This window comes from Panthera pardus, unplaced genomic scaffold (genome assembly GCF_024362965.1).
Source record: "Panthera pardus isolate Hobbes unplaced genomic scaffold, ASM2436296v1 HiC_scaffold_16, whole genome shotgun sequence".
Lineage (NCBI taxonomy): Eukaryota > Metazoa > Chordata > Mammalia > Carnivora > Felidae > Panthera > Panthera pardus.
Window position 1 is genome coordinate 66404422 of NW_026526721.1, and position 25007 is coordinate 66429428.

Consider the following 25007-nt stretch of genomic DNA (forward strand, 5'->3'; position numbering starts at 1 on the left):
GCACAGCTAAAAATAAAAACTAATTAGGAATACTATTAAGTATAACATGAGAATTCTGTATACAAAACAAAATAAAGTGGATGATTACAACCATGAAAAAAATAGCATCCATAAGAATCCCTGAAGTAAATGTAAAATAACAGTGAGATATTATTTCTACTAAAGGACATAAGGAGGACTTTAATGAAAAACATACCCTATGTATGCATGGGTAGAGTTAATATTATAAAGATGTTAGCTTCCCACATATTAATTCAAAATTCAATTTGTTCCCAAGAAAAATAACAGTTTTTAAAAATCAGATGTACATATGTATAGCAAAAATAAACATGAAAATAGGAAAATTATTTGAACAAAGAGAAATGGTCTATTATAGATGGTTTGGAAGATTAGATGCCCTGAACAATTCTTGCTGAAATAAATAAATTCTTACTGAAATGAAAGAAATTTATTTAAGTGTGTGTGTATATGCATGTGTGAGTGTGTGTGTGTGTGTGTGTGTGTGTGTGTGTACTGTGTTTTAAATGTCATTGAGCTAGCAACCATAAAAACAAGGTAAATTTAAAGATCCCCAAAACTTTGTTAAACTAGAAATCCTGAGATATAAGTGATGAAAATAGTTTGTTCTGAAGTTTAATGCTGTACTTCAAAGAACTTAAACTTCTATTTTTTAAAAAATACAAATTTGTTGAGATGTAATTCACAATTCACTAAAGTGTACAATTCAGTGGTTTTTCATTTATTCAGAGTTGTGCAACCATCAACACAATCTAATTTTAGAACATTTTTGTCATCCCCAAAAGAAATCCCATACTCATTAACAGTCATCTTATCACTAGTCCTCCATCATTAGGCAACTGCTGGTGTTCCTCTGTCTCTGTAGACTTGACTACATTTCATTTCATGCAAATGAACTCCTATTAAATGTAGTCTTTCATGACTGGTTTCTTTCACTTAGCATAATCTTTTCAAGGTTCATCCATGTCATAGCAAATTTAAGTATTTTATTTCTGTTCATTGGTGAATAATATTCCATTGTATGGATATACCACATTTTTTTAATCTATTCATCACATGATGGGCATTTGGGTTGTTTTCATATTTTGACTATCTGAATAATTCTGTGAATGTTTACGTACAACTTTTATATGGACACATATTTTCATTTCTCTTTGGAATGTACCTAAGAATCGAATTACTGGATCAAATGACAACTCCTATTTAACATTTTAAGGAACCGCCAAATTGTATTCCAGAGTCCTTAGACTTTTACATACTTACCAGCAATGTATTAGGTTTCCAACTTTTCCACATCTTTATCAACATTTGTTAATATCTATCTTTATTATAGCCATCTTGGTAGGCATGCAATAATATCTCATTGTGGTTTTAAATGATATTTCCCTAATGAATAAAGATATTGAATATCTGTTCATGTGCTTATTGTCATTTTTAATATTTCTTGGTGACACACTGATTCAGTTCCTTTGCCCATTTACAAATTGGGTGTCTTTTTTCATTATTATTATGGAGGTGTAATAGTTCATTATATAGTAGACCATATATACATACACCAAATCTTCTTTATCCATTCATCTATGGATAGACACTTCCATTTTTTGCTACTGTAAATACTGCAATAAACATAGAGGTGCATATATCTTTTCAAATTAGTGTTTTGTTTTGTTGGGCTAAAAACCCAGTAGTGGAAGTACTGGATCATATGGTATTTCTATTTTTAATTTTTTGAGAAATCTCCATGCTGTTTTCCATGGTGACAGCACCAATTTACATTCCCACCAACAGTGCAGTAGGGTCTGTTTTCCTCCACATCCTTGCCAACACTTGTTATTTCTAGTCTTTTTGATTCTAGCTGTTCTCACAGGTGTAAGGTGACCTCTCATTGTGGTTCTGATTTGCATTTTCCTGATGATTAGTGATGTTGAGCATCTTTTCATATGTCTGTTGGCCATCTGTATGTCATCTTTGGAAAAAGGTCTGTTCAAGTCCTCTGCGTATTTTTTAATCAGATTGGTTTTATTTTATTTATTTATTTTTTTGGTGTTGAGTTATATAATTTATTCATATATTTTGGACAGTAACCTTTATCAGATACATCATTTTAAAATATTTTTCTCCCATTAAGTAAGTTGCCTTTTCATTTTGTTAATGACTTCCTTCACTGTGCAAAAGCTTTTTATTTTGGTGTGGTCCCAATAATTTATTTTTGCTTTTGTTTCTCTTACCTGAGGAGATGTACCTAGAAGAATATTGGTAAAGCCAATGTCAAAGAGATTACTGCCTATCTTTTCTTGTGGGAGTTTTATGGTTTTAGGTCTTTCATTTAGGACTTTAATCCATCTGCAGTTTATTTTTGTATATGGTATAAGAAAGTAGCACAGTTTTATTCTTTTGCATGTAGCTGTTCAGTTTTCCTAACACCATTTTTTGAAGAGAATTGTCATTTTCCCATTGGGTATTTTTGCCTCCTTTGTCATAGATTGACCATATAAACATGATTTGTTTCTGCATTCTATTCTGTTCCTTGGACTATGTGTGTTGTTTTATTTTTTTGTTGTTGGGTTTTTTGGTGTGTGTTTTTGTGTGTGTGTGTGTTTTGTTTTGTGAGTACCATACTGTTTTGATTATTACAGCTTTGTAGTAAATCTTGAAATCTGGAATTGTGATACCTCTAGCTTTGTTCTTCTTTCTCAAGATTGCTTTGGCTATTTGGGGTCTTCTGTGATTCCATACAAATTTTAGGATTATTTGTTCTAGTTTTGTGAAAAATGCTATTGGCATTTTGATAGGGATTGCATTGAATTTGTTGATTGCTTTGGGTAGTATGGATATTTTAATGATATTCTTTCAGTACGTGAGCATGGGCTATTTTTCCATTTGTGTCATCTTTCATTTCTTTTATCACTGTTTTATAGTTTTCACAGTATAAGTCTTTCACCTCCTTGGTTATGTTTATCCCTAGATATTTCATACTTTCCAGTCCAATTGTAAGTGGGATTTTTTTTAAATTTTTCTTTCTGTTACTTCATTATTAGTATATACAAATGCAACAGATATTTGTATATTAATTTTGTATCCCACAACATTGCTGAATTAATTTATGCTAACAATTTTCTTCTTCTTGTTTGACTGCTGAAGCTAAGACTCCCAGTACTATGTTAAAAAGTGGCGAGATTGGACATCCTTGTCCTGATCTGAGAGGAAAAGCTCTGTTTTTCACCATTGAGCATGATGTTACCTGTGGGTTTTGTTATATATCACTTTTATAATGTTGAGGTATGTTCCCGCTAAACTCATTTTGTTAAGAGTTTTCATCATGAATGGATGTTGAATTTTATCAAATACTTTTTGTACATATATTGATATGATCTTATCACTTTTATCCTTCATTTTGTTAATGTGATGTATCACATTGAATGTTTTGCATATATTAAGCCATCCTTGCATTCTTCTTGGAATAAATTTTGATGATGGTGAATGATCCTTTTAATGTGTTGCTAATGCAGTTTGTTAATATTTTGTTAAGAAGTTTTATATCTTGGGGCACGTGGGTGGCTCAACCACTTGAGCGTCTGACTTTGGTTCAGGTCACCATCTCACAGTTCGTGAGTTTGAGCCCTGCATTGGGCTCTGTGCTGACAGCTCAGAGCCTGGAGCCTGCTTTGGATTCTGTGTCTCCTCTCTGCCCCTCCCCTGTTCATGCTCTCTCTCTCTCTCTCAAAGCTAAATAAACATTAAAAAATTAAAAAAAAGAAGTTTTGTATTTGTGTTCATCAAGGCTCTTGCCCTATAGTTTTCTTTTCATAGTGTCTTTGGTTTTGTTTTCAGGATATTGCTGACCTCACAGAGTGTATTTAGAAGCTTTCCCTTTTCTTCTATCTTTTGGAATAGTTTGAGAAGAATAGATATTAACTCTTCTTCAAATGTTTGGTAGAATTCACCTGTGAATCAATCTGGATGTGGACTTTTGTTTGTTGGAAGTTTTTTTGATTATCTGTTGAATTTCATTACTACTAATTGGTCTGTTTAGATTTTTTAGATTTTATATTTCTTCCTGATTCATTTCTATGAGTTTCTATGTTTCTAGGAAGTTATTCATTTCTTCCAGGTTGTCCACTTTGTTGACATATAATTTGTGTAGTAGTTTCTTATAATCCTTTGTATTTTTCTTCAATGTCAGCTGTTACTTCTCCTCCTTCATTTCTGATTTTGTTTATTTGGGCCCACTCTCTTTTTTGTTTGTTTGTTTTTGATGAGTCTGGCTAAAGTTTATCAATTTTATTTACCTTTTTAAATAAACAACTCTTGGTTTCATTGATTTTTCTATTGATTTTTTAGTCTATTTAATTTATTTCTGATGTTATCTTTCCTTCTACTCACTCTGGGCTTTGTTTTTATTTTCTAGTTCTTTTAGGTGTATGGTTAGATTATTTATTTGAGATTTTTCTTGTTGCTTGAGGTAGGCCTACAGTGCTCTAAATTTTCCACTTAGAGCTGCTTTTACTCCATCAAAGATGTGGACCACTATGTTTTTATTTTTATTCCTCTCCATGTATTTTTAAAATTCCTATTTGATGTCTTCATTGACCCACTGGTTCTTAGTAGCATGTTGGTTAGCCTCCATCTGTTTGTGTTTTTTCCACATTTTTTCTTGTGCTAATTTTGTAGTTTCATCCTGTTGTGGTCAGAAAAGATGTTGGATATGATTTTAAATTTATTGAGACTTGTCTTATGGCCTAACATGTTATCTGTTCTCAAGATGTTTCTTGTACACTTGAACAGAATGTATATTCTGTTGTTTTTAGATGGGATGTTCTATATATTTCTGTTAAGTTATTCAAAGACTCCATTTCCTTATTGATTTTCTGCCTGATCTATCCATTGATGTAAGTCATGTGTTATAGACCTTTACTATTATTGTATTACTGCCAATTTCTCCCTTTATGTCTGTTAATATTTGCCTTATTTATTTGAGTGCTCCAGTGTCGGCTACATAGATATTTATAATTGCTATATCCTCTTGTTGGATTAACCCCTTTATCATTGTGTCTTCTTGTCTCTTATTACAATTTTTGCTTTAAAGTCTATTTTGTTTGATATAAATATTGTGCCCCATTTTTTTTTTTGCTTTTATTTGCATGGAATATCTTTTTCCATCCTTTCACTTTCAGTCTGTATGTGTCTTTAGGTCTGAAGTGAGTCTTTCATAGGCAGCATTTAGATGGGTTGATTTTGTATTTTTATTTATTCCACCACCCTATGTCTTTTGATGGGGGCATTAGAGCATTTATATTTAAAGTAATTGCTAATAGGTATGTACTCTTACCATTTTGTTCATTGTTTTCTGGCTGTTTTTGTAGTTCTCTGTTCCTTTTTTCTCCTCTTGCTCTCTTTCTTTGTGATTGACATCTTTCTTTAGTGTAATTACTGGTTTTCTTTCTCTTTATTTTTTGTGTATGTACTACAGGTGTTTGGTTTGTTGTCACCATGAGTTTCATATATAATATTCTAAGTATATAGCAGTCTATATTAATTTGATAGTCACTTAAGTGTGAATACATTCTAAAAGAATTTTATTTTATCTTTTGCTGCTTTTAAAATTCCCTTCATTTTTAATCTTTGACATTTTAATTTTTATGTGTCATGATGTGGACCTCTTAGATTAATCTTGTTGGAACTCTGCTTTCTGAACTTGGATGTCTTTTTCCTTCCCCAGGTTATTAAAATTTTCAGCTATCATTTTTTTTCAAGTAAGTTTTGTGCCCCTTTCTCTCTTCTCCTTCTGGGATGCCTATAATGAGAATGTTTGTTTGATTTTGTCCCAGGTATCCTTTAACCTATCCTCATTTTTTACAATTCTTTTTTTCTTTTTGCTGTTCAGGTTGGGTGCTTTCCATTGCCCTTTCTTTCAGATTGCTTCTGCACCTTCTAATCTACTGTTACTTCCCTCTAGTGGATTTTTTCATTTCAGTTATGGTTTTCTTCAACTCTGATGATGCTTTTTTTATATATTTAAACTTGTGTTAACGTTCTCACTGAGTTCATCTACTCTTCTCTCCTATTCATTGAGCATCTTTATGACCATTACTTTAAACTCTTTGTTAGGTAGGTTGTTTATCTTTGTTTCATTTAGTTCTTTTTCTGAGTTTTGTTTTCCTCTTTTGTTTGAAACATATTCTTTTGTCTCCTCACTTTGCTTAATTTTGTATCTGTGAGTTAGGTGAAACAGCTACTTCTTCTAAACTTGAAGGAATGATCTTGTGTATTACCATCCCCTGTGTAGACTAAGTGCCTGGTGACTTTGGTTAGCTGGCCGGAGCTATGGCTATTGTGTACCCTGGGTCCTGGGGCACTCTGTGCTGGGATCTCTCTGGTGGATAGCTGAAGCTGAAATGGGTGGGGGCCAGGGTGATCCTAGGGCTCTCCACATAGAGTGCTGTGTCAGAACAGCTGAAGCTAAAGTGGGTATAAGTTGTGTTGGGGGAGGGGGTATCCTGGGACCCTACACATTATGCACTCTGGCAGGAAGACTGAAGCTGAAGTGGGTACAAGCTGGGATGTCCTGGGGCTTTCCACACAGAGAGAATCCAGGCAGGATAGTTAAAATTGAAGTGGGTGCAAGATGGAGAGGAGGGGGCTCCTGGGGCATTCTGTGCTGAGGGCGCCCTGGCAGGATGGCTAAAGCTGAAGTTGGTACAAGTTGGGGTATCCCAGAATGATCCATGCAGGGGGAGCCCTGGTGGAGAGGCTGGAACTGAGGAAGAATGTGAACTACGCAGAGGGAGGGATGGTGGTCCTAGGGTGCTCCATGCAGGAGGTGCCTGGTGAATTGTCTGGAGTCAACATTGCCTGGCCCTGGAGTGTTCTCGAGTGCTTTGCCCATGTATCACTCTGGCAAAAGGGCTGTAACTGTAGTGAACACTGATAAGGAGTATTCCAGTGTGCACCACAGTGGTGCTGTCTTGGTGGAACAGCTAGAGCTAGTGTGAGCTAGGGGCCCAGAGTCATTGAGGTAGTAGGCTAGCTAGGGTGCCTGGATTCTGCTCTTGTGCAAGCTTTCAAGATGGAGAGGGGAATGTAAACCATGGTGCTTGTCTGTCTGGAGAGTTTCAATAGCTTCCATGACATTTGGTGGAGTCTTTTATATGCTAGTTGCTTTTTAAAAAAAAAAAATTTAATGTTTATTTTTGAGAGAGAGAGAGAGAGAGAGAGAGAGAGAATGGGGGAAGGGCAGAGAGAGAGGAAGACACAGAATCTGAAGCAAGCTCCAGGCTCCAAGCTGTCAGCACAGAGCCCGATGCAGGGCTCGAACCCATGAATCATGAGATCATGACCTGAGCTGGAGTCAGACGCTTAACCAGCTGAGCCACCCAGGTACCCTATATGCTAGTTGCTTTTTTAAATTGTGGCTTTTATCTTTGTCCCAGGTCATCAAGGGCTGGCATGTGCTAGGGGCCCAGGTTTTGCTGAGGCGGCAGACCAGCTATGGCACCTGGACCCTGCCCCCATCTTTTTTTTTTTTTTTTAATTTTTTTTTTTTTTTTTTTTTTTTTTTTTTTTTTTTTTTTAGCATTTATTTTTGAGACAGAGAGAGACAGAGCACGAACGGGGGAGGGTCAGAGAGAGGGAGACACAGAATCTGAAACAGGCTCCAGGCTCTGAGCTGTCAGCACAGAGCCCGACGCGGGGCTCGAACTCGCAGACCGCGAAATCATGACCCGAGCCGAAGTCAGCCACTCAACCGACTAAGCCACCCAGGTGCCCCCTTGTCCCCATCTTTACTATCAAGGTGGAGGGCTATCATAGACAGTGGAGCTTGCCAGTCCCTCTAGCCCTAAGAGAGTTTCAGTCCCCCTCCCATTTGGCAGTGCTCTAGGGCTGGTTCCATTATATTCTAGTTGCCCTTTTAAACCATAACTTTTTTTCTATGCCCCAGGACAGATGAGTCTGCTTCCTGTCCCTTAGTCCTACCCCTCCCCACTGTAGTTCACAGCTTTGGGGGTGAAGGTTCCCTTTGTTTGTGTTTCCCTCTCTTGTGCTGTTCTCTTTGTGGTCTATTTTTTGTTGTACATAAGCTGTTCAATCGGCCCTCAGTTCTTCAGGAAGAATTGCTTTATAAGTAGGTGTAGATTTGGTATGTCTGTGGAGGGGTGTGTTCAGGGTCTTCCTATGTCACCATCTTGGACTGGGACTCCCAAGTTCTATTTATAATGCTTAATCTAGCTTCTAGAAAGTCATCTGGAAATTCTCTGTCATAAAGTGAAGCCATAATATTCTTAACTACTGCTTCATGTACTCCTACTATTCTCAACACTTCATGTCTATTACTCATTTATTTATGGTACCTCATATTGTCAGTTTTATATTTGTTTTGCTTAAGCTAGTAAATTTTAAGCATCTTGATGGTTATTCCTTTTTATCCTGCCATTTAGTATAGTACTTTGAACATAAAGAGTAGCAATAAATGTAATTTTTTATGACAATTTTTTACATGACATATAAGCATATTTCAATTACTGACAGGCAATGAATATAATCAAAGTTGAAAACCTTCAGCCAAAAATTAATTCTTGGAGTTGGAAATTGAAGTAAATAATTAAGATACTGTTCTTTTTACTGAAATCTGTGCATGATACTGATGTATATTGATTGAAAAACAGTAATTGTTTCCATTATGTATATGTGTGTGTGTGTGTGTATACATACACACACACATATACACATACATACCTATATACGTGTATATATAAACAACTGCAAATATACGGTTTTGATTTAATTAATGGATTGGCAATTATTAGACAAACAATGGAGGAAAAAGATATCAACTGAGGAGAATGGGTCTCTTTCCTTATAGTGTTATTTCTTTCAGTTTTCTCTATTACCACGTTACCCAAACCAGTAATCACCAACCACCTGTTCCTCCCCGCTAAGACTACTGTTCAGAGTGAGTTCCTGAGCCAAAGTTCTCTCTTTTTAAGGCATCATGACCTACATATCATGTCAGCAATTCTTTTTTATATATAATACAGATACTTTAAAATCTTTTTTTTTTAACGTTTATTTATTTTGAGACAGAGAGAGACAGAGCATGAACGGGGGAGGGGCAGAGAGAGAGGGAGACACAGAATTGGAAACAGGCTCCAGGCTCTGAGCCATCAGCCCAGAGCCTGACACGGGGCTCGAACTCACGGACCGCGAGATCGTGACCTGAGCCAAAGTTGGACGCTTAACCGATCTTTTTTTTATAATGTGAATGATTATGACCAATATTTAAAAAAAATTAATGTTTATTTATTTTGGGGGAGAGAGAGAGAGAGACAGAGCACAACAGGGGAGGGGCAGAGAGAGAGGGAGATGCAGAATTTGAAGCAGGTCCAGGCTCTGAACCATCAGCACAGAGCCTGACGTGGGGCTCAAACTCATGAGCTGTGAGATCATGACCTGAGGTGAAGTTGATGCTTAACCAACTGAGCCACCCAAATGCCCCATGACCAATATTTTATTATTGGTTGCTTCTTTAGTTGACATAGGGTAAAAGAAAGAGAAGGCAAATTTAGAAAGCATGCCATGGAGCAGATAAGGTATGTTGTATGCTGATACCCTGCCCTTTAAACAAATTAAATAAAACTATGTTGACATCCTATTTAGATTATGACTGTGTCATTCTGAAGCTGTCCTGAAAATTTAAACTTAAATGCACATAAACATCTCTCTACATAATAGGTATCTGTGTCTATAAACAGTTGTAGCAATACAAGAATAAATAAGAGTACTTATTAAAATAAAAAAGAAACATACTTCAAAATCATCAATTTTATCAAAATGAGACATAGAATTATAAGCAAAAGCATAACTAGAAAAATGCTATATGTAGAAGTAGCTTTACGTCCATTTCCTACTCTTTTTTATCATTTTGCAAAATCCATGGAGTCTAAACAACATAAACCTTTCCCTACAAGACACTATTTTTATGCAAATATAGTATATCATTGAAATGTGCCATCTGTGTTCTTTGTGTATTGGACTTTCCCTTACATGAATTTTGACAAAAATACAATTATTTTGATAGTCTATCATAAGTTTTAAATGGCAAATCTTTCTGCATGTGAAAGTATGGATTTTCATAATAATACATTTCATTATGCAGAAGAGTATGTATGTGTATATGTCTTCAATTTTAAAGTTGTTTATTTTAAAAGTTAATTAAAATAACTATACGAGACGAGATTTATACATGGAGAATACAAAACAATACAGAGACAAATTTACAAATAACTTTATTAGGATTCAACAAATTGTATACAAATTCAACACATATGTTTGGATGCATAGAACTGTGTTTATCCTACTATGCAAAACACAAAATTATCCCTTTTCTTTATATTCTTTTAGTCAAACTTTTGAAATTATCATGGATGAGTAGAATTTAAATATGATTTAACAAAATCCTTTTTCTTTCTTTAGGAAAAAGTCAAAGAGAAGGAAGAAAATCTGAGTCTTGTAAGCCAATTCTTAAAGTAGAATACAAGACCTGTAGAAACAGGTATGCATTTTTTACTTTGGGGAATATAGGAGATTATATAAAAACAGAGACAGGAAAGGCAAATAACATTTAATGTTTATGTATTATTTAAAGTTTTACATAATTATGTAAGTATATTAATGGGCTATATCCTCTTCATTGATGATAATGATTCTTATTGTTTAATAGGAATATCTATGATGTTATTATGAATATTACAAATAGCAACTGCCAATTATTTTAACCTTCGATGAATATTCAGATGAATATTATGCAAATTAATTTTAACAAAGTAGGACCTTTGGGCCATACACATTACAAGTAGCAACCATTCAATTTTATTCAGCAGAAACGAAACATACCTATTAGCATTTTACATGATAGAATTAAATACATAACCAAGTCTCTGTACTTTAGGATTTTACATGCTGAAATTAGAAAGATTATAGTTAGATGGAAAGACAATCACTGATGTATATTAGATATTAACATATTAAAATAGTACTCAATTTTAAGACAAAAAATTGAATAATAGTATATAATAAAGTTTTATCATGTGTACATAGCAGTCTTATCCTATAAATCAACAGTGTTCTTTTTACTTCCAGTAATTATTAGTGGTAATATTCTCATTCAGAATTATTATAATTACAACTCTTGCCTAAACCTTAATTTTATTTTAACTCTGAGTTGGACAATACTACTTTATATTACTTATATGCTCACACTGGAATGTATTCTCAGTATTATAGATACATTTATTTTTTTATTTTTATTATTTATTTTTTAATGTTTATTTTTATTTATTTTTAATTAAAAAAAATTTTTTTAATGTTTTTATTTATTTTTGAGACAGAGAGAGAGCATTAGCAGGGGAGGGGCAGAAAGACAGGGAGACACAGAATCCGAAGCAGGCTCCACGCTCTGAACTGTCAGGACAGAGCCCAACGCGGAGCTCCAACTCACTGACCGGGAGATCATGACCTGAGCTGAAGTCAGACAACCAACCGACTGAGCCATCCAGGCACCCCTTAAAATTTTTTTAAATGTTTATTTATTTTTGAGAGACAGAGAGAGACAGAGTGTAAGCGGGGCAGGGGGAGAGAGAGAGAGAGAGAGAGAGACAGAGACAGAGACAGAGACAGACAGACAGAAAAACACAGAATCTGAAGAGGCTCCAGGCTCTGAGTTCTCAGCACAGAGCTGGATGCAGGGCTCCAACTCACAAGCCATGAGATCATGACCTGAGCCGAAGTCGGATGCTTAACGGATTGAGCCACCCAGGCGCCCCTTCTTTTTTTTTTTTTTTTAATATGAAATTTATTGTCAAATTGGTTTCCATACAACACCCAGTGCTCATCCCAACAGGTGCCCTCCTCAATTTCATCACATTTAATGTTTGCTTATACCTGCTCTTTGAAAGAATTAATAGTATAAAATTATGGCTATTTTTAATTAGTGAGTTTATATATATAAACATATATGGCGTATATGTTTATATAGATAGATATGTTTTTAATGAGTATATTTTTATGACAGTTTATGTACCTCCCCACACATAAGATAGATTAATACTTCTTTAGTCCAGCCAAATGTTACTATGCTTAAGTAGTAAAAATGACCACAGTTTTGTACTCTTATAATTAAAGTCTTAAAACATTTTAAATTTAATTATTAGGGATGGAAACATTTTACATAGGTATTATGTGTATGGAAACATATGTACATGTTATATATGGAAACATGTATATACTATATATTGATATATATTGATATATATGCATATATTATTATTAAATATATATTAGTTATTAGTTATTACTACATACTACACACTGTGCAACTTGTTTAGTGTACTAAAATGAAAGAGAATACTGCCTGCTTTTGAATCTATTATGGTCTAGTAGAGGAAGTAAGGCCATAAACTAGTGGTTTACATGTAACATGCGAGGTACATTTATGACAGCACAACAAAAGGACATCTAACCCAGCCTAGAGAGGGGAAGAGCACAGTGAAGAGACATCAGTAAAATTCTTCTTGGGAAAAGAAATACCTGAGATGGGGCTTAAGTGATGATAGGATGGTGGCACACAAAGAGAGGAAAGGGTGAACATGAAGAGAAGATACTTTAGGAATGAGGATTTCAAGACAAATGTAAGATACTTATTAAGATCCTTGCCATATACTCTCTCTCTCTCTCTCTCAAAAAAAGAAAGAAAGAAAGAAAGAAAAGTAAACCTAAAAACTAAAAAAAAAAGGGGGGGCACCTGGGTGGCTTAGTCGGTTAAGCATCTGACTCTTGATCTCATGGTTTGTGAGTTTGAGCCCTGCATCGAGCTCTGTGCTGACAGCGCAAAGCCTGCTTGGGATTCTGTTTCTCCCTCTCTTTTCCTCTTCTCCACTTGCACTCTGTCTCTCAAAAAAGAAAAAAAAAACCCAAAAAGCAAAAAAGAAGTAAAAAAAAAAAAAGATCCTTGCCAAATGGAGTAAGACAGCTATGTGGTCTTGAAATTTAACTCTTTTAAACTTTAATTGCCTCATCAATTATACCTATCTCATTGTGATGTTTGTGAGGAATAAATGAAATTATGCATAAAGTTTGTACTGTCATAAGTTTGATGACTGGCACATAATGGATTTCCTGATAGAAAGAAGTTATCATGATTCTCATCATCAAAGCCATGATATTTCACATTGTTAAAATTATTCCACTGATCCTAATGATATATTCTAGTAATTGGTAATCCAACTTTGTGTAGAAATAATTCAGATTCTAATGTGAAATAATTCTATATTGTAGATAATAATTACTGCCATCCCACTTACTGTGTACTTTACTCAGTACATTGTGTGTTTGTTGTGATTATTACAATATTAAAAAGTAGTATTTTTAATATCTAAATTAAATCTAAAATCAGTGGTTCCACTGTTCAGAACACAAGAAGACTAAAAAGCAGAGGAGCACTTAAGTTAAGAATGCTTAAAGGTATTATGGCAAAATGGGCCACAGTCTGGAAATGAAAATACATAGCTATATTTCTGCTCCACCCAGTATGCAGTAAAAACTGTGAAGTCAAAAATTGGGATGGCTGTGGCAGGAGCAGGAACGTTAAGAAGACTCTATCAAATATGTTGCAGCAATAGGGCCTCTTAAAGGATTGCATAGGTAGCAGATGCAAGGGGTTTGTTTTCTGCTTAATTTATCTTAGATCAGCCATTCACATACTGGCTTTATTTACATTTCTAGGATGAACAACCATTGTGCTTAGGAATCACTGGTCCCAGTCAATAATTTGCTTACTGGTACCCCAACCCTGATGGTCTCTAGGCTTACTAAATGGATCCTCTTCTAAAAAAGGAATAATGATCTTTCTACCTGCTACCACTAGCATTATCAAATTCTCTGCAGTTAATAAAAATTACTTTCTGCTAGTCTTTTGATCCCTTTTTATCATGGCCACCTACTGATGGACTTCATGTGTAAAGTTCTCTAAACCTCAGTATATCCATCTGTTAAATGAGAATAATAGTTTTTTCATTGGGGTATCATAAAGATTTAATACAATACAGCAAGTAAAGTTCTTCATACAACACCTGGAACATTATACATATTCAACAAATGTTATTTTAATATGTGTTATGTTGCACAAGTTATTGTTTATCTTCATTGAGACAAAATTTTAATGCTTTTTTATATTATATTTATTTTACAAATTGTGCAGTAAAATAGACTTTTTTCTTTTGGAATCAGTACTATGGATTTTAACACATGTATAGATGCCTGAAAATCACCATCATGATAAGAATACAGAACATTTCCATACCCCTAAAATTCTCTCATGCTATTCCTAATAGCCACATTTTTCTTTCCTCCTAACCCATAACAACCAGTAATCTGTTCTCCATGACTATAGTTTTGTCTTTTTGAGATGTCATATAAATGTATTTATGTATTACATAACCTTTTAATCCTAGTTTCTTTCACTCAACATAATGCCTTTGGAATTTATCCAAGTTGTCAAAAATTTTAATTTGTATTAATGTTGTCTTTATGTATAAAGACACTGTTAATTATATAGCTGTTTATTTTGTAATAATCCATCTGGTCAGTATACCAAGAAACACTTGTATTAAGTAATAAAGGAGGAAGTTTACTGTGATATAGCATTTACCAAATTGTGTCCCTTTGATCACTAACTATATTCATGAAAAAATAGGAATCTGTAATCAAATTCATTTGAGAGATCTGATAAATGCTGCATTATATAGAAGTAAATTGAATTCTTTACTACACAGTTTCTTAGAATCTTTACTATATGGCCTGAATTATAAAATTTCAAAAGGGAGATGTGGTTTGCAAGTGTTTGTCAAATTATTAAATGAAAAACTTTTTCCAGAACATTTATGAAGTTATGTCCACAGTTTTAGAAACATTAGAAGTGAAAAACATGGACTTTGGAGTCTGAATTTAAATCCTTATCCTGCCTCTTCATAGCTGCTTGACTCTGAACAAGTTCACCTGCATTAATCCCAGACTCCTTATCAGCTATAGACAGTATAGATCATTGTTTAGGAGAATAGGTTTTGAAATCTTACAGATCTCCATTTTCTTTTGGGTTTTTTCTTGCTTAGTTGCTTAGTATTAACCTCATTAATGAAATGAGGATTATACTTATGAGAATTTAATGTGATAATAAAGTATCTAGTGCAATTATTTATGAGTGGTTTCCTGAGCATTGTCCTGAGGAAATAACTTTTTATAGAGAAGTGCATGTATATCAGCAATTAACTTTAGACTCAATGTTTTCTTTTTTTTTTTTTTAATTTTTTTTTAACGTGTTATTTATTTTTGAGACAGAGAGAGACAGAGCATGAACAGGGGAGGGGCAGAGAGAGAGGGAGACACAGAATCTGAAACAGGCTCCAGGCTCCGAGCTGTCAGCACAGAGCCCGACGCGGGGCTCGAACTCACGGACCGCGAGATCGTGACCTGAGCTGAAGTCGGCCACTTAACAGACTGAGCCACCCAGGTGCCCCTAGACCCAATGTTTTCTGATGCAGAGTCATAATAAGAGCAGAAAAGGTTTTGCTTTCTTCCAATATTAGAAAGGACATATTTTCCAATGTGCTTACCAAAAAAGGGAGAGTAAATTGCTTCTTAACCTTTATTTGGATTAGTACTAGGAGATGAGAGTTTATACTTTTATATGGAAAAAATCGATGTTTATGGCGTTATTAATATTTGGAGCAGTTAAGCTCGATACATATGAAAAGGTAATATGTTCTCCAAGTCATGATATTTGTTATACAACAAAGCAACACAAAAAGGTGCAAAAACACATACTCATTTCATTAGAAGTGATTTTTTAAATCTGGAGAGAAATCTTAATAATTAAGCATTTATTTTATAGGAAAAAACTTGCTGCTTAATACTGCCTTTGCTAGGTTGGTAATTTAATATGCCAGATTACTGAGGTAAGACTAACTCACATCAACTGATATAAGACTCAAGAAGAATAAATTAGAGGGGTGCCTGGATGGCTCAGTCATTTAAGTGTCCGACTATGGCTCAGGTCATGATCTTGCTGTTCCGGAGTTCAAGTCCCGCATAGGGCTCTGTGCTAACAGCTTGGAGCCTGGAGCATGTTTCAGATTCTGTGTTTTCCTTTCTCTCTCTGTCCCTCCTTCACTCGTATTCTGTTTCTCTCTCTCAAAAATAAGTAAACATTGAAAAAATTTAAATAAAAAATAAGTTAGAGCACTGTTTCTTGTTTAGCTTACAACTTAAATATTTATGTTAAAACATCAAGACAGAATTATAAATAAAAATTAGTATAAACATTTTATATGTAAGTATTAATGGAAACCTTTTTAAAAGCTCTTTTTGTTGTTGTTATAGAGCCAGCATAAGATTAGCAAATGTTCCATTGGTAATGTTTGATACTATGTATACAGTACAAAATGAAAGAGAAAGGGAAATTTATGGAGTGATTTCTAGAAACTAGTTGATACTTTGGTGAATAAATGGAAGTGAATTATTTAGAGAAGCATATGTTCTCAAAGAATTTGGTAAAATTTGTGTCTAGTTCTTTTTAAAAATTGTTTTGGAGAAGAATATTTTCTATTAGTATTTACTTATTGAAAATACTTCATTAACATATTTTATTTTTATATATAAACTAGAAACATAGATATTACTTTGAGAAAAGTGAAAAATTATGACTCTATTTCATAACTTTCTGAAACCTGTAATATTTTATAGTCATCTCAGCCATGCCCTAAAATTTTGATGTTAGTTTCACTAGCTAAATAGAACTGGCTGACCCAAGGTAAAATTGAGAACACATTTTTTTGTTTTGTTTTTTCCATCTTTTTATCATAACTCTTTTCCCACAGAGAATCCATTACATAGAATTTTTGTACCTTCTACCACTGTGGGATTGCTACTTTTGCATTTCATTTTATATTGAAATTTGCCTCTCTTGTCCCTTAGGAATTTTGGACCCCACATGCCAACTGTTTAATATGATAAACTAACATACATTAATATTCTAATGGTAGTGATACAGAATTTTGGGAATCAACTAATACATGTGAAGATGTCCTTTTCAGTCAATGAGCACTTCTACCTCCCTTCAACCATCCTGTCTTTTCCCCAGCCCACCTCACCACCTTTAGACTGATTCATTAGTAATTTTAATGGTAAGAATTCACCTCCAGAAAAAGGGATATGGTAGAATAGTAAGTCAGTTAGCTGAGGTATTTTGGGCCAGGAAAGGTGTTTTCTCCCTGTCAAATTACATCATGTATAATCCCCACCAAACTTGTTCATTAGCTCAGCCTGTGATAATCGTATCACTTTAAAGGACTTCTCAATCTCATTAACTTTTTTTTTCTATGTAGTGAACCATTCATAATATTTTCTGGTGGATTGTCCTATGACAAAGCTTGCAGAAGACCAAGTTTAACCATCATGCATGGAAAAGCAATTACAGTGCTTGAAATGGATCATCCTATTGTTGAATTCCTTACTTTATGTGAAACGCCCTATCCAAATGGTAAGTAACAAAAATGAAACTATTAATGTTGAAAATCATTTTTGAAATAAGGTCCTAATAAAATTAAGCTTAAATATTTTTAGTTTCGGCAGCTGACATCTACTGTGGTACAACACTGAGCTACAGGTGCTGGAGCAGGTTCTGCAACTGTACCTACTTGACAAACTGGAAGTAAGACAGATGTAGTACAGCAGTGCTGGAGTTTCAGGTTCTTATATCAGGTAAGTGCTTTACACTTTGATAAGGATGGTGGAAGCTGAGCTGGGAGGGTCCGATAGGGGTCCAGGGTGAAATCACTTGGGGAAACTGAGGTCTCCTAATAGCCTCTCCTAGACCAGCTCCACCCATCCATTCCAGTGCTAATCAAAGTTAAAGCACTTACCTGATATCAGTGATCTGTAACTCTGGTGGTACTGCATCTGTTTCACATCTGGCTTTGCTTCAGATGCAACTGCAGCACCTCTGATTACTCTAGGATTGCTGATGTGTGGTTAGTGATTTATTTCAATTTTGAGAATAATTAGAAGGGCCTTTGAGAGAAGAGATGCATCCTGAATATAAAGACTTTTTTTAGACATAAAAACAACTTATGTGTGAACTGTGTAATTAAATCTAATAATGAAATATTTTAATAATAAAATCTAAAAATTGAGGATGAAACATAAAAAGTAAAACATGAATTTATGATTAAAACAACACAGTACATATGCATATGCATATATATAACTACAATTTTTTAAGAGGGAACATGCAAAAGAAGGAACTCTAGACTTGGAGACACAGTATTTGGCTTTATGATTTAGCCCTGTCAGTCACTAGCTAGGTGAACTTGGGTAAGTCATTTTAATTTTATGAGTTAGGCTTATCATTTTTAGAAAGAGAATAATAATATTGACTCCACATGATTATTGGAAGGCCAAAATGAGCATACTTTGTAACTATGAATATCTATAAATTGTTTTATTATAACTGTTGATTTGCTTAAAATTTTTAGTTTCATATTTAAAGATGGGATAGATTGATATGAGATATCAGTGTGGCATTTTATTTCCAGGGTTTCTGGGACAAACAAGTTACTTGTGTTAATTAATCAACAAATATTTATTGGATGCTTCTGTGGCCTCAGTACTGTCAGGACTTATTGAGAATATAGATGAAGTATGAAACTGATCTCTGATGTCAAATCACATAAAATCTGGTTGGATGAGGGAGATAATTGTGACTTAAGTAAAAATGTAACACTTAAGTGCTGAATTATATGGGTTTTAGTAATGTACTAATTTATAGGCTAGTCAGAATCGATGACAAATTTTCATGCAAAGCTGCATGGAAAAAGGATTTAGATAGGCTTTGAAGAAGGACCTGGCACTTGAAGAGGATATTGAGTAAAGGTTTTAGAACTTGTAAGGTTTGCGAGGGTGACATCAACTTAAGAGAAAAAATTGAAAGCCTTTTAGAGGTATTTGGAGATAGCAACAGAGGGATTTTGAGAAAATATTAACATGAAAGAAAGCAAAGTTTTTAGTAAAATTTTCCAGAAAAGAGTGTGTGGGTCTGAAGAAAAACTGAAATCTTAAATTCCAGATTACAGCTGGGTGGCATTTGTCCAAATGTTCATTAAAATGATCAAGACCTAATACACTGCTACCTATAAGAATGGAAACAGGAAACTTACTGAATTTGGGCACCAATTAGTTAGAGAATGACATGATAGAGGAGTCAAAGATAACATATTTTAAGAATAATGGTTTCATATGCAATAACTGTTTTTGGAAAGAGAAATTGCTTAGAGAGCAGAAAAAGAGAGGCAAAAGGTCTTTAATATTTATTTATGAATTATCAGAATATAGATGTTCTTTGGAGTTCTGAGAATGAAAGATAAAGGAACAAAGGAACAAAGGGAGAAAGAACAAATAGAAGACCAAAAGCTGAATTTAGGAAAATGCGTCCTGTTAAAGAGCTTAGAGAAAAATGTATGCCAGTAATAGAGACTGATAGTGTTTGATCTATGCAAACCACACATTTTACGTGTGTGTTTGTACAAATTTATGCACATTAGTAGAGATGTTAGGATAATCTATAATGATGTTAAGTAAGTTATAAATATATTGTAACTATGTATTATCACTTCCAAGCCACATATATGTGTTTGTTTTTCAGAGTAGTGATAATGAGGATGGAATTTTTGTCAGGGGCTAAGAGAATAACTATTTCTGGTTAAAACAATAGTACATGAAAATGACAGAAAAGACCCTACAGTACACATTAGTATATAATAAAAATTTTACTCATTGCCCTTCAAGAGGCGACTATTTCCACGTTTCTTATGTATTCTCCCAAAAAGTTTATGCATATGCGTATGTATACTTATCTATGTCTACATTATCTCTTTTTTGTACAAATGACAACATACTTTATGTACTATTCTGTATCATACTTTTTTTTCACTTAACAGTGTATTTTGATTATAACTCCATATGAGCAAATATGGAACTTCAATCTTCTTTACAGCCATAATGATAAATCTTATGCATTTGTTAAAATAAATTTATTAACAGTTTTTAATGTTGATAAATCATTTTGACATTTGTCAATTCAACTTATTTTTCAAAGAACACAAATGCCTCTTATCTCAGGGGGTATTTCCCAGAGTAACTAACCAACTACACTTGGAATTCGTCAGTTTCACATTTACATTTAACTGTATCTGGTCCTCTATAAGTGTCATAAATAATGCATTTCTCTTCGGAGAAGTAGTAATTATGATAGAGCCTTTCACCTTGTTGGGGACTAGGGTTAAAAGACTGCTCAAAAATAAACCAATCTAATGGAGAAAATGATATGATCGGCATCTATTGAGCACATACTATGTGCCAGGCTTTGCATCTTCATATACACCTAATCTCCGTAACAGTCTAAGGAAGTTATTATTTTGCCATATCAATGGGTAAAGAAATTGAATTAATTTAATTGAGCTAATAAGTTAATGAATTTGCCTAAGATCAAACTGTTGAAAAATAATAGACACATAATTGAACCTAAACTGACTCCTAAGGAAATCTTTTTATTCAGCGGTTACCACAGTTCACCTGTGGTACTTCTGCAAAGGTGAAACTTTTGCTACCAGTTTTTATTATTTTAAAAGAAACAATAATAATCTGAAACATACCTATCTCAAATGATAAAGCAGATATAACCACTGAAAAAAATTTATGAATTTTGCTCATTCATGCCAGTGTCTCAGCTATTTTATTTTTGTAGCAATTGCTTCCCAACCAATGGTTGTCCTAAAGAGAAGACAAAGAAGAAAGTAGTAGTATAGAACTCCAGTGTTCCTTCAACTGAAAAACAAAAACAAACAAAAAACCATAAAACCCTAGGTTCAGAAGAATTAAAATAATGTTGAAAATTTAAAACAGCTCTAAGAGATAAGGGAGAAGCAGAGGAAGCCTCAGTTTGAGAACAGTTTGAATAGCAAACAGTATGAAGACTGCATCCACCCAAACTCCTCGGTTTTGGGGGTTTTGTTTCTAGTTTTTCTTTCATAGCATGTGACTTATAAATAGGTTCTATAGCTTCTCAAGACTGTGAAGGCCATCTCTTCTGGTTTTCCAACTAAGACTTGAATTCTCTGAATAAAATTCTTGCCAAGTGATTGTTGAGTTTAGGATTAAATACTTGTTAAAGTAGCTAGTAGAAACTGCTGGTATAATGAAAACTTAGAATCAGAATTTAAAATTAGAATTTAGAATCAGAAGACTTGGGTTAAAGTTTCAGCTTTTTCAATTAACTAGCTTTGTAAATTTGCGCCAATCTCATAACCTCTTTAGACTTTAATTTTGTTGATGAAATGAAAAATAGTAATATAACACCTGTTCTAGCTACTGAGAATCAAATATGTATGGAAGATGTTTTTGTAAATTTTTACTTCTTAAATTGAGAACACTTTAATTGTACCTTTCCTTTATTAGTCCGTATTATAAATGGAAAACAATGCCTTTCCTTACCACAGTAACTAAATTAGTGCTCTCCCACCAACCATAAATCATTTCTTTTTTTGTCTTTTTCAAATTTTTACTTAAATTCCTGTTAGTCAACATACAGTGTAATATTGGTTTCAGGTGTAGAATTTAGTGATTCATCACTTATATATAATACTCAGGGCTCATCATAACAAGTGCCCTTCTTAATACCCATCACTCAGTTAGCCCATCCCCCACTCACCTTCCTCAATCAACCCTCAGTTTGTTCTCTGTCATAATGAGTCTCTTATGGTTTGTTTCTTTCTCTCCCTCATTTTGTTTTTTTTCCCCCTTCCCATATGTTCATCTGTTTTTTTTCTTAATTCCACATATAAGTGAAATCATATGGTATTTGTGTTTCTCTCCATGACCTAAAAGTCATTTCTTATGCCATAAGCCTTGATTTTTTTTAATGGCTCACATTACTTTCTGAATCTATTCATTTACTTCTTCATTGTTTGTATACATCCCTAGAATGTAAACTCCATGAGAATAAGGACCTTGTCAATTTTATTCTCCATATATCCTTTGTTCTGAGAATAGTTGCTGGAACATATTGAAAGGAGGGAGGGGTTAAAGTTTAGGAACTTAAAATCACAGATTATCCTCAGACTCTCTGCCTTTTTGAGGTATATACTCTTAGGCACATAGTAGGCAATCTTTAAGTGCCTGTTAAAGCATATTGAATAGAAATTAAATTTTTTAGTATAAGGAATGTTGCTTTCACAGGGAGGTGAAATATGTCATAGCCCAGGAGGGCAGAACTATTTTCTTATAACGTCTCCTTGTATGCATGAAATCAGATATAAGATGGAAAGATATGGAAGAATAAGATAAATGTTTGTGAGACAGAGATGACAGACTCTTTTCCAATAATCTATCACCACCTCATGATTATTGAGAAATATTTAACTCTATGCAACTTCTCACTTTCACATTTCCTGCAATGATCTTAAACATTAAGTCTGAGAAAAACAACAATATTTTTTAATTAAAAGTGTTTTGTTACTTTTTACTGTGGCTCATATTTTGGTCTTCTGAAATCATTTAAATAACATTTGTAAGGAGACAAAGGAAATGAAAGTTTGATGATTTTATAATATATGAAACATGAAAGCTTCCACTTTTTATTTTTACTTGTAGAATTTCAAGAACCTTATGCTGTTGTAGTACTTCTGGAGAAAGATCTCATTGTAGTTGATCTGTCACAAAGCAAGTAAGTTATTCCTTTACAGATTAACACTATTTTTATACTCTATTCATTACAATGAAAATACAGAAAGTTATCATAGATAATTGACATTAGTGTATGTTAGATGGTAAATATTCTTTATGTGGAATATTGTTATGCTAGAATTATAGAAATGTAATTAGTTCAATAATGAAAACGAAACCAGGAGACTTTAGGAGACGTAGAAAATTGTAACACATTTTTAAGGCAACACCTGATGTTTGGAAAGATGCATTTGGAGACTCAGGACACATAAAATGGATCACATTTTTTCTGTTAACCTAAGCAAAAACAATTGTTATGAAAATTTGTACAATGTACCATATGGCCATCTGCTAGCTATGGACTAATGGAAAATGGCACATGATTAAAGTGTTATTGGACTACTGCAACAACAATACAGGAGAGCAGGAGCTCAAAAGCAGAGGAAATGGAGGCCTTCTTTTACTTTCTTTTCTTTCTCATGTTGTAGGCAATGGAAACAAATATTAAATATTGCTCTTGGAGTTGCTTTCGACTCCTTTACATAGTAAAAGTAGATGCAATTGATGAATACTGTCTTCTTGTTACACATTTTCATTCTAAATGATGATAGACATGAAACTGATTTTCCCTATCTTTTTTCCTTTTTAATTGAATTATATTTAACAGACAATGTTATATTAGTTTTAGGGGTATGAGATATTGATTCAACAATTCTATACATTATTCAGTGCTCACAAGAAATGTAATCACCATCTGTTGCATTACAACATTATTACAGTATTACTATGTTCCCTATATTGTACTTTTAATCTTGTGACTTATTTATTTTATAACTGGAAATTTATAGCTTTTAATCCCCTTTATTCCATCCCCCAGCCACTGTTGCCCCTCTGGCAACCACCAGATTGTTCTCTGTATTTATGAATCTAGAATTTTTTCTTTCTTTGTTCACTTATTTTGTTTGTTAGATCCCACATATAAGTGAAATCATATGGTATTTGTCTGTCTGAATTATTTCACTCAGCATCATACCCTCCAGTCCCATCTACGTTGCCACAAGTGGTGATATCTCATTAGTTTTTATGGCTAAGTAATATTTCAGCGTGTGTGTGTGTGTGTGTGTGTGTGTGTGTGGCACGTCTTCTTTATCCATCTATCAATGGTCATTTAAGTTACTTCTGTATTTTGGTTATTGTAAATAATGCTGTTATAGGGGGTGCATATGTCTTTTAAAATTTGTGTTTTTGTTTTCTTTGGGTAAAAACCCAGTAGTGGGACTACTAGATCACATGGTATTTCTATTTTTAATTTTTTGAGAAACCTCCACACTGTTTTCATGGTGGCTGCACCAATTTATATCCTTACCAACAGTGCACTGGGGTCTCTTTTCCACCACATTCTTGCCAATACTTGTATTTCTTGTCTTTTTTGATTCTAGCCATTCTGACAGGTGTAAGGTGACCTCTCATTGTGGTTTTGATTTGCATTTCCCTGATGATTTGTGATGTTGGGCATCTTATTCTGTGTCTATTGGCCATCTGTATGTCTTCTTTGGAAAAAGGTCTGTTGAAGTCCTCTGTCCATTTTTTAATCAGATTATTTGGTTTTATGGGGTTAACTTGTGTAAGTTATTTAAATATTTTGCATATTAACCTTTTATCAGATATATCATTTGCAAATATCTTCTCCCATTAAGTTGCCTTTTTCACTTTGTTGATGATTTACATTACTATGCAAAAGCTTTTCATTTGGGTATACTCCCAATGGTTGATTTTTGTTTTTATTTCCCTTGCTAGAGGAGATACATATAGAAAAATGTTTCTATAGCAGATGTCTATCTATCCTTGATGTCTATCTTTTCTTCTAGGAGTTTTAAGATTCCAGATTTCACATTTGGGTTTTTAACCTGAGTTTATTTCTGTGTATGGTGTAAGAAAGTGGTCCAATTTTACTCTTTTACATGTAGCTGTCCCATTTTCATAACACCACTTTTGAAAAGACTGTCTTTTCCCCATTGTATATTTTTGCCTCCTTTGTTGTAGGCTAATTGACCATATAAAGATGGGTTTATTTCTGGGCGTTCTATTCTGTTCCACTGGACTATGTGTCTGTTGTTGTTTTGCTTGTTTGTTTTTGCCAGTACCATTCTACTTTGATTATTACA

General features: G+C 33.9%; 1 protein-coding gene across 7 annotated transcripts in view; it reads left to right on the forward strand.

Annotated features, from left to right (window-relative positions):
* The window catches only part of STXBP5L (syntaxin binding protein 5L), a 379589-nt gene that overhangs the window by 184266 nt on the left and 170316 nt on the right, over positions 1 to 25007 (forward strand). For all 7 annotated transcript variants that reach the window (XM_019448501.2, XM_019448499.2, XM_019448505.2 and 4 more), the window contains exons 10-12: positions 10489 to 10567; positions 17451 to 17605; positions 22771 to 22843. In XM_019448501.2, the coding sequence (XP_019304046.2) occupies positions 10489 to 10567; positions 17451 to 17605; positions 22771 to 22843 (307 nt within the window). The remainder of the gene's footprint in view (positions 1 to 10488; positions 10568 to 17450; positions 17606 to 22770; positions 22844 to 25007) is intronic.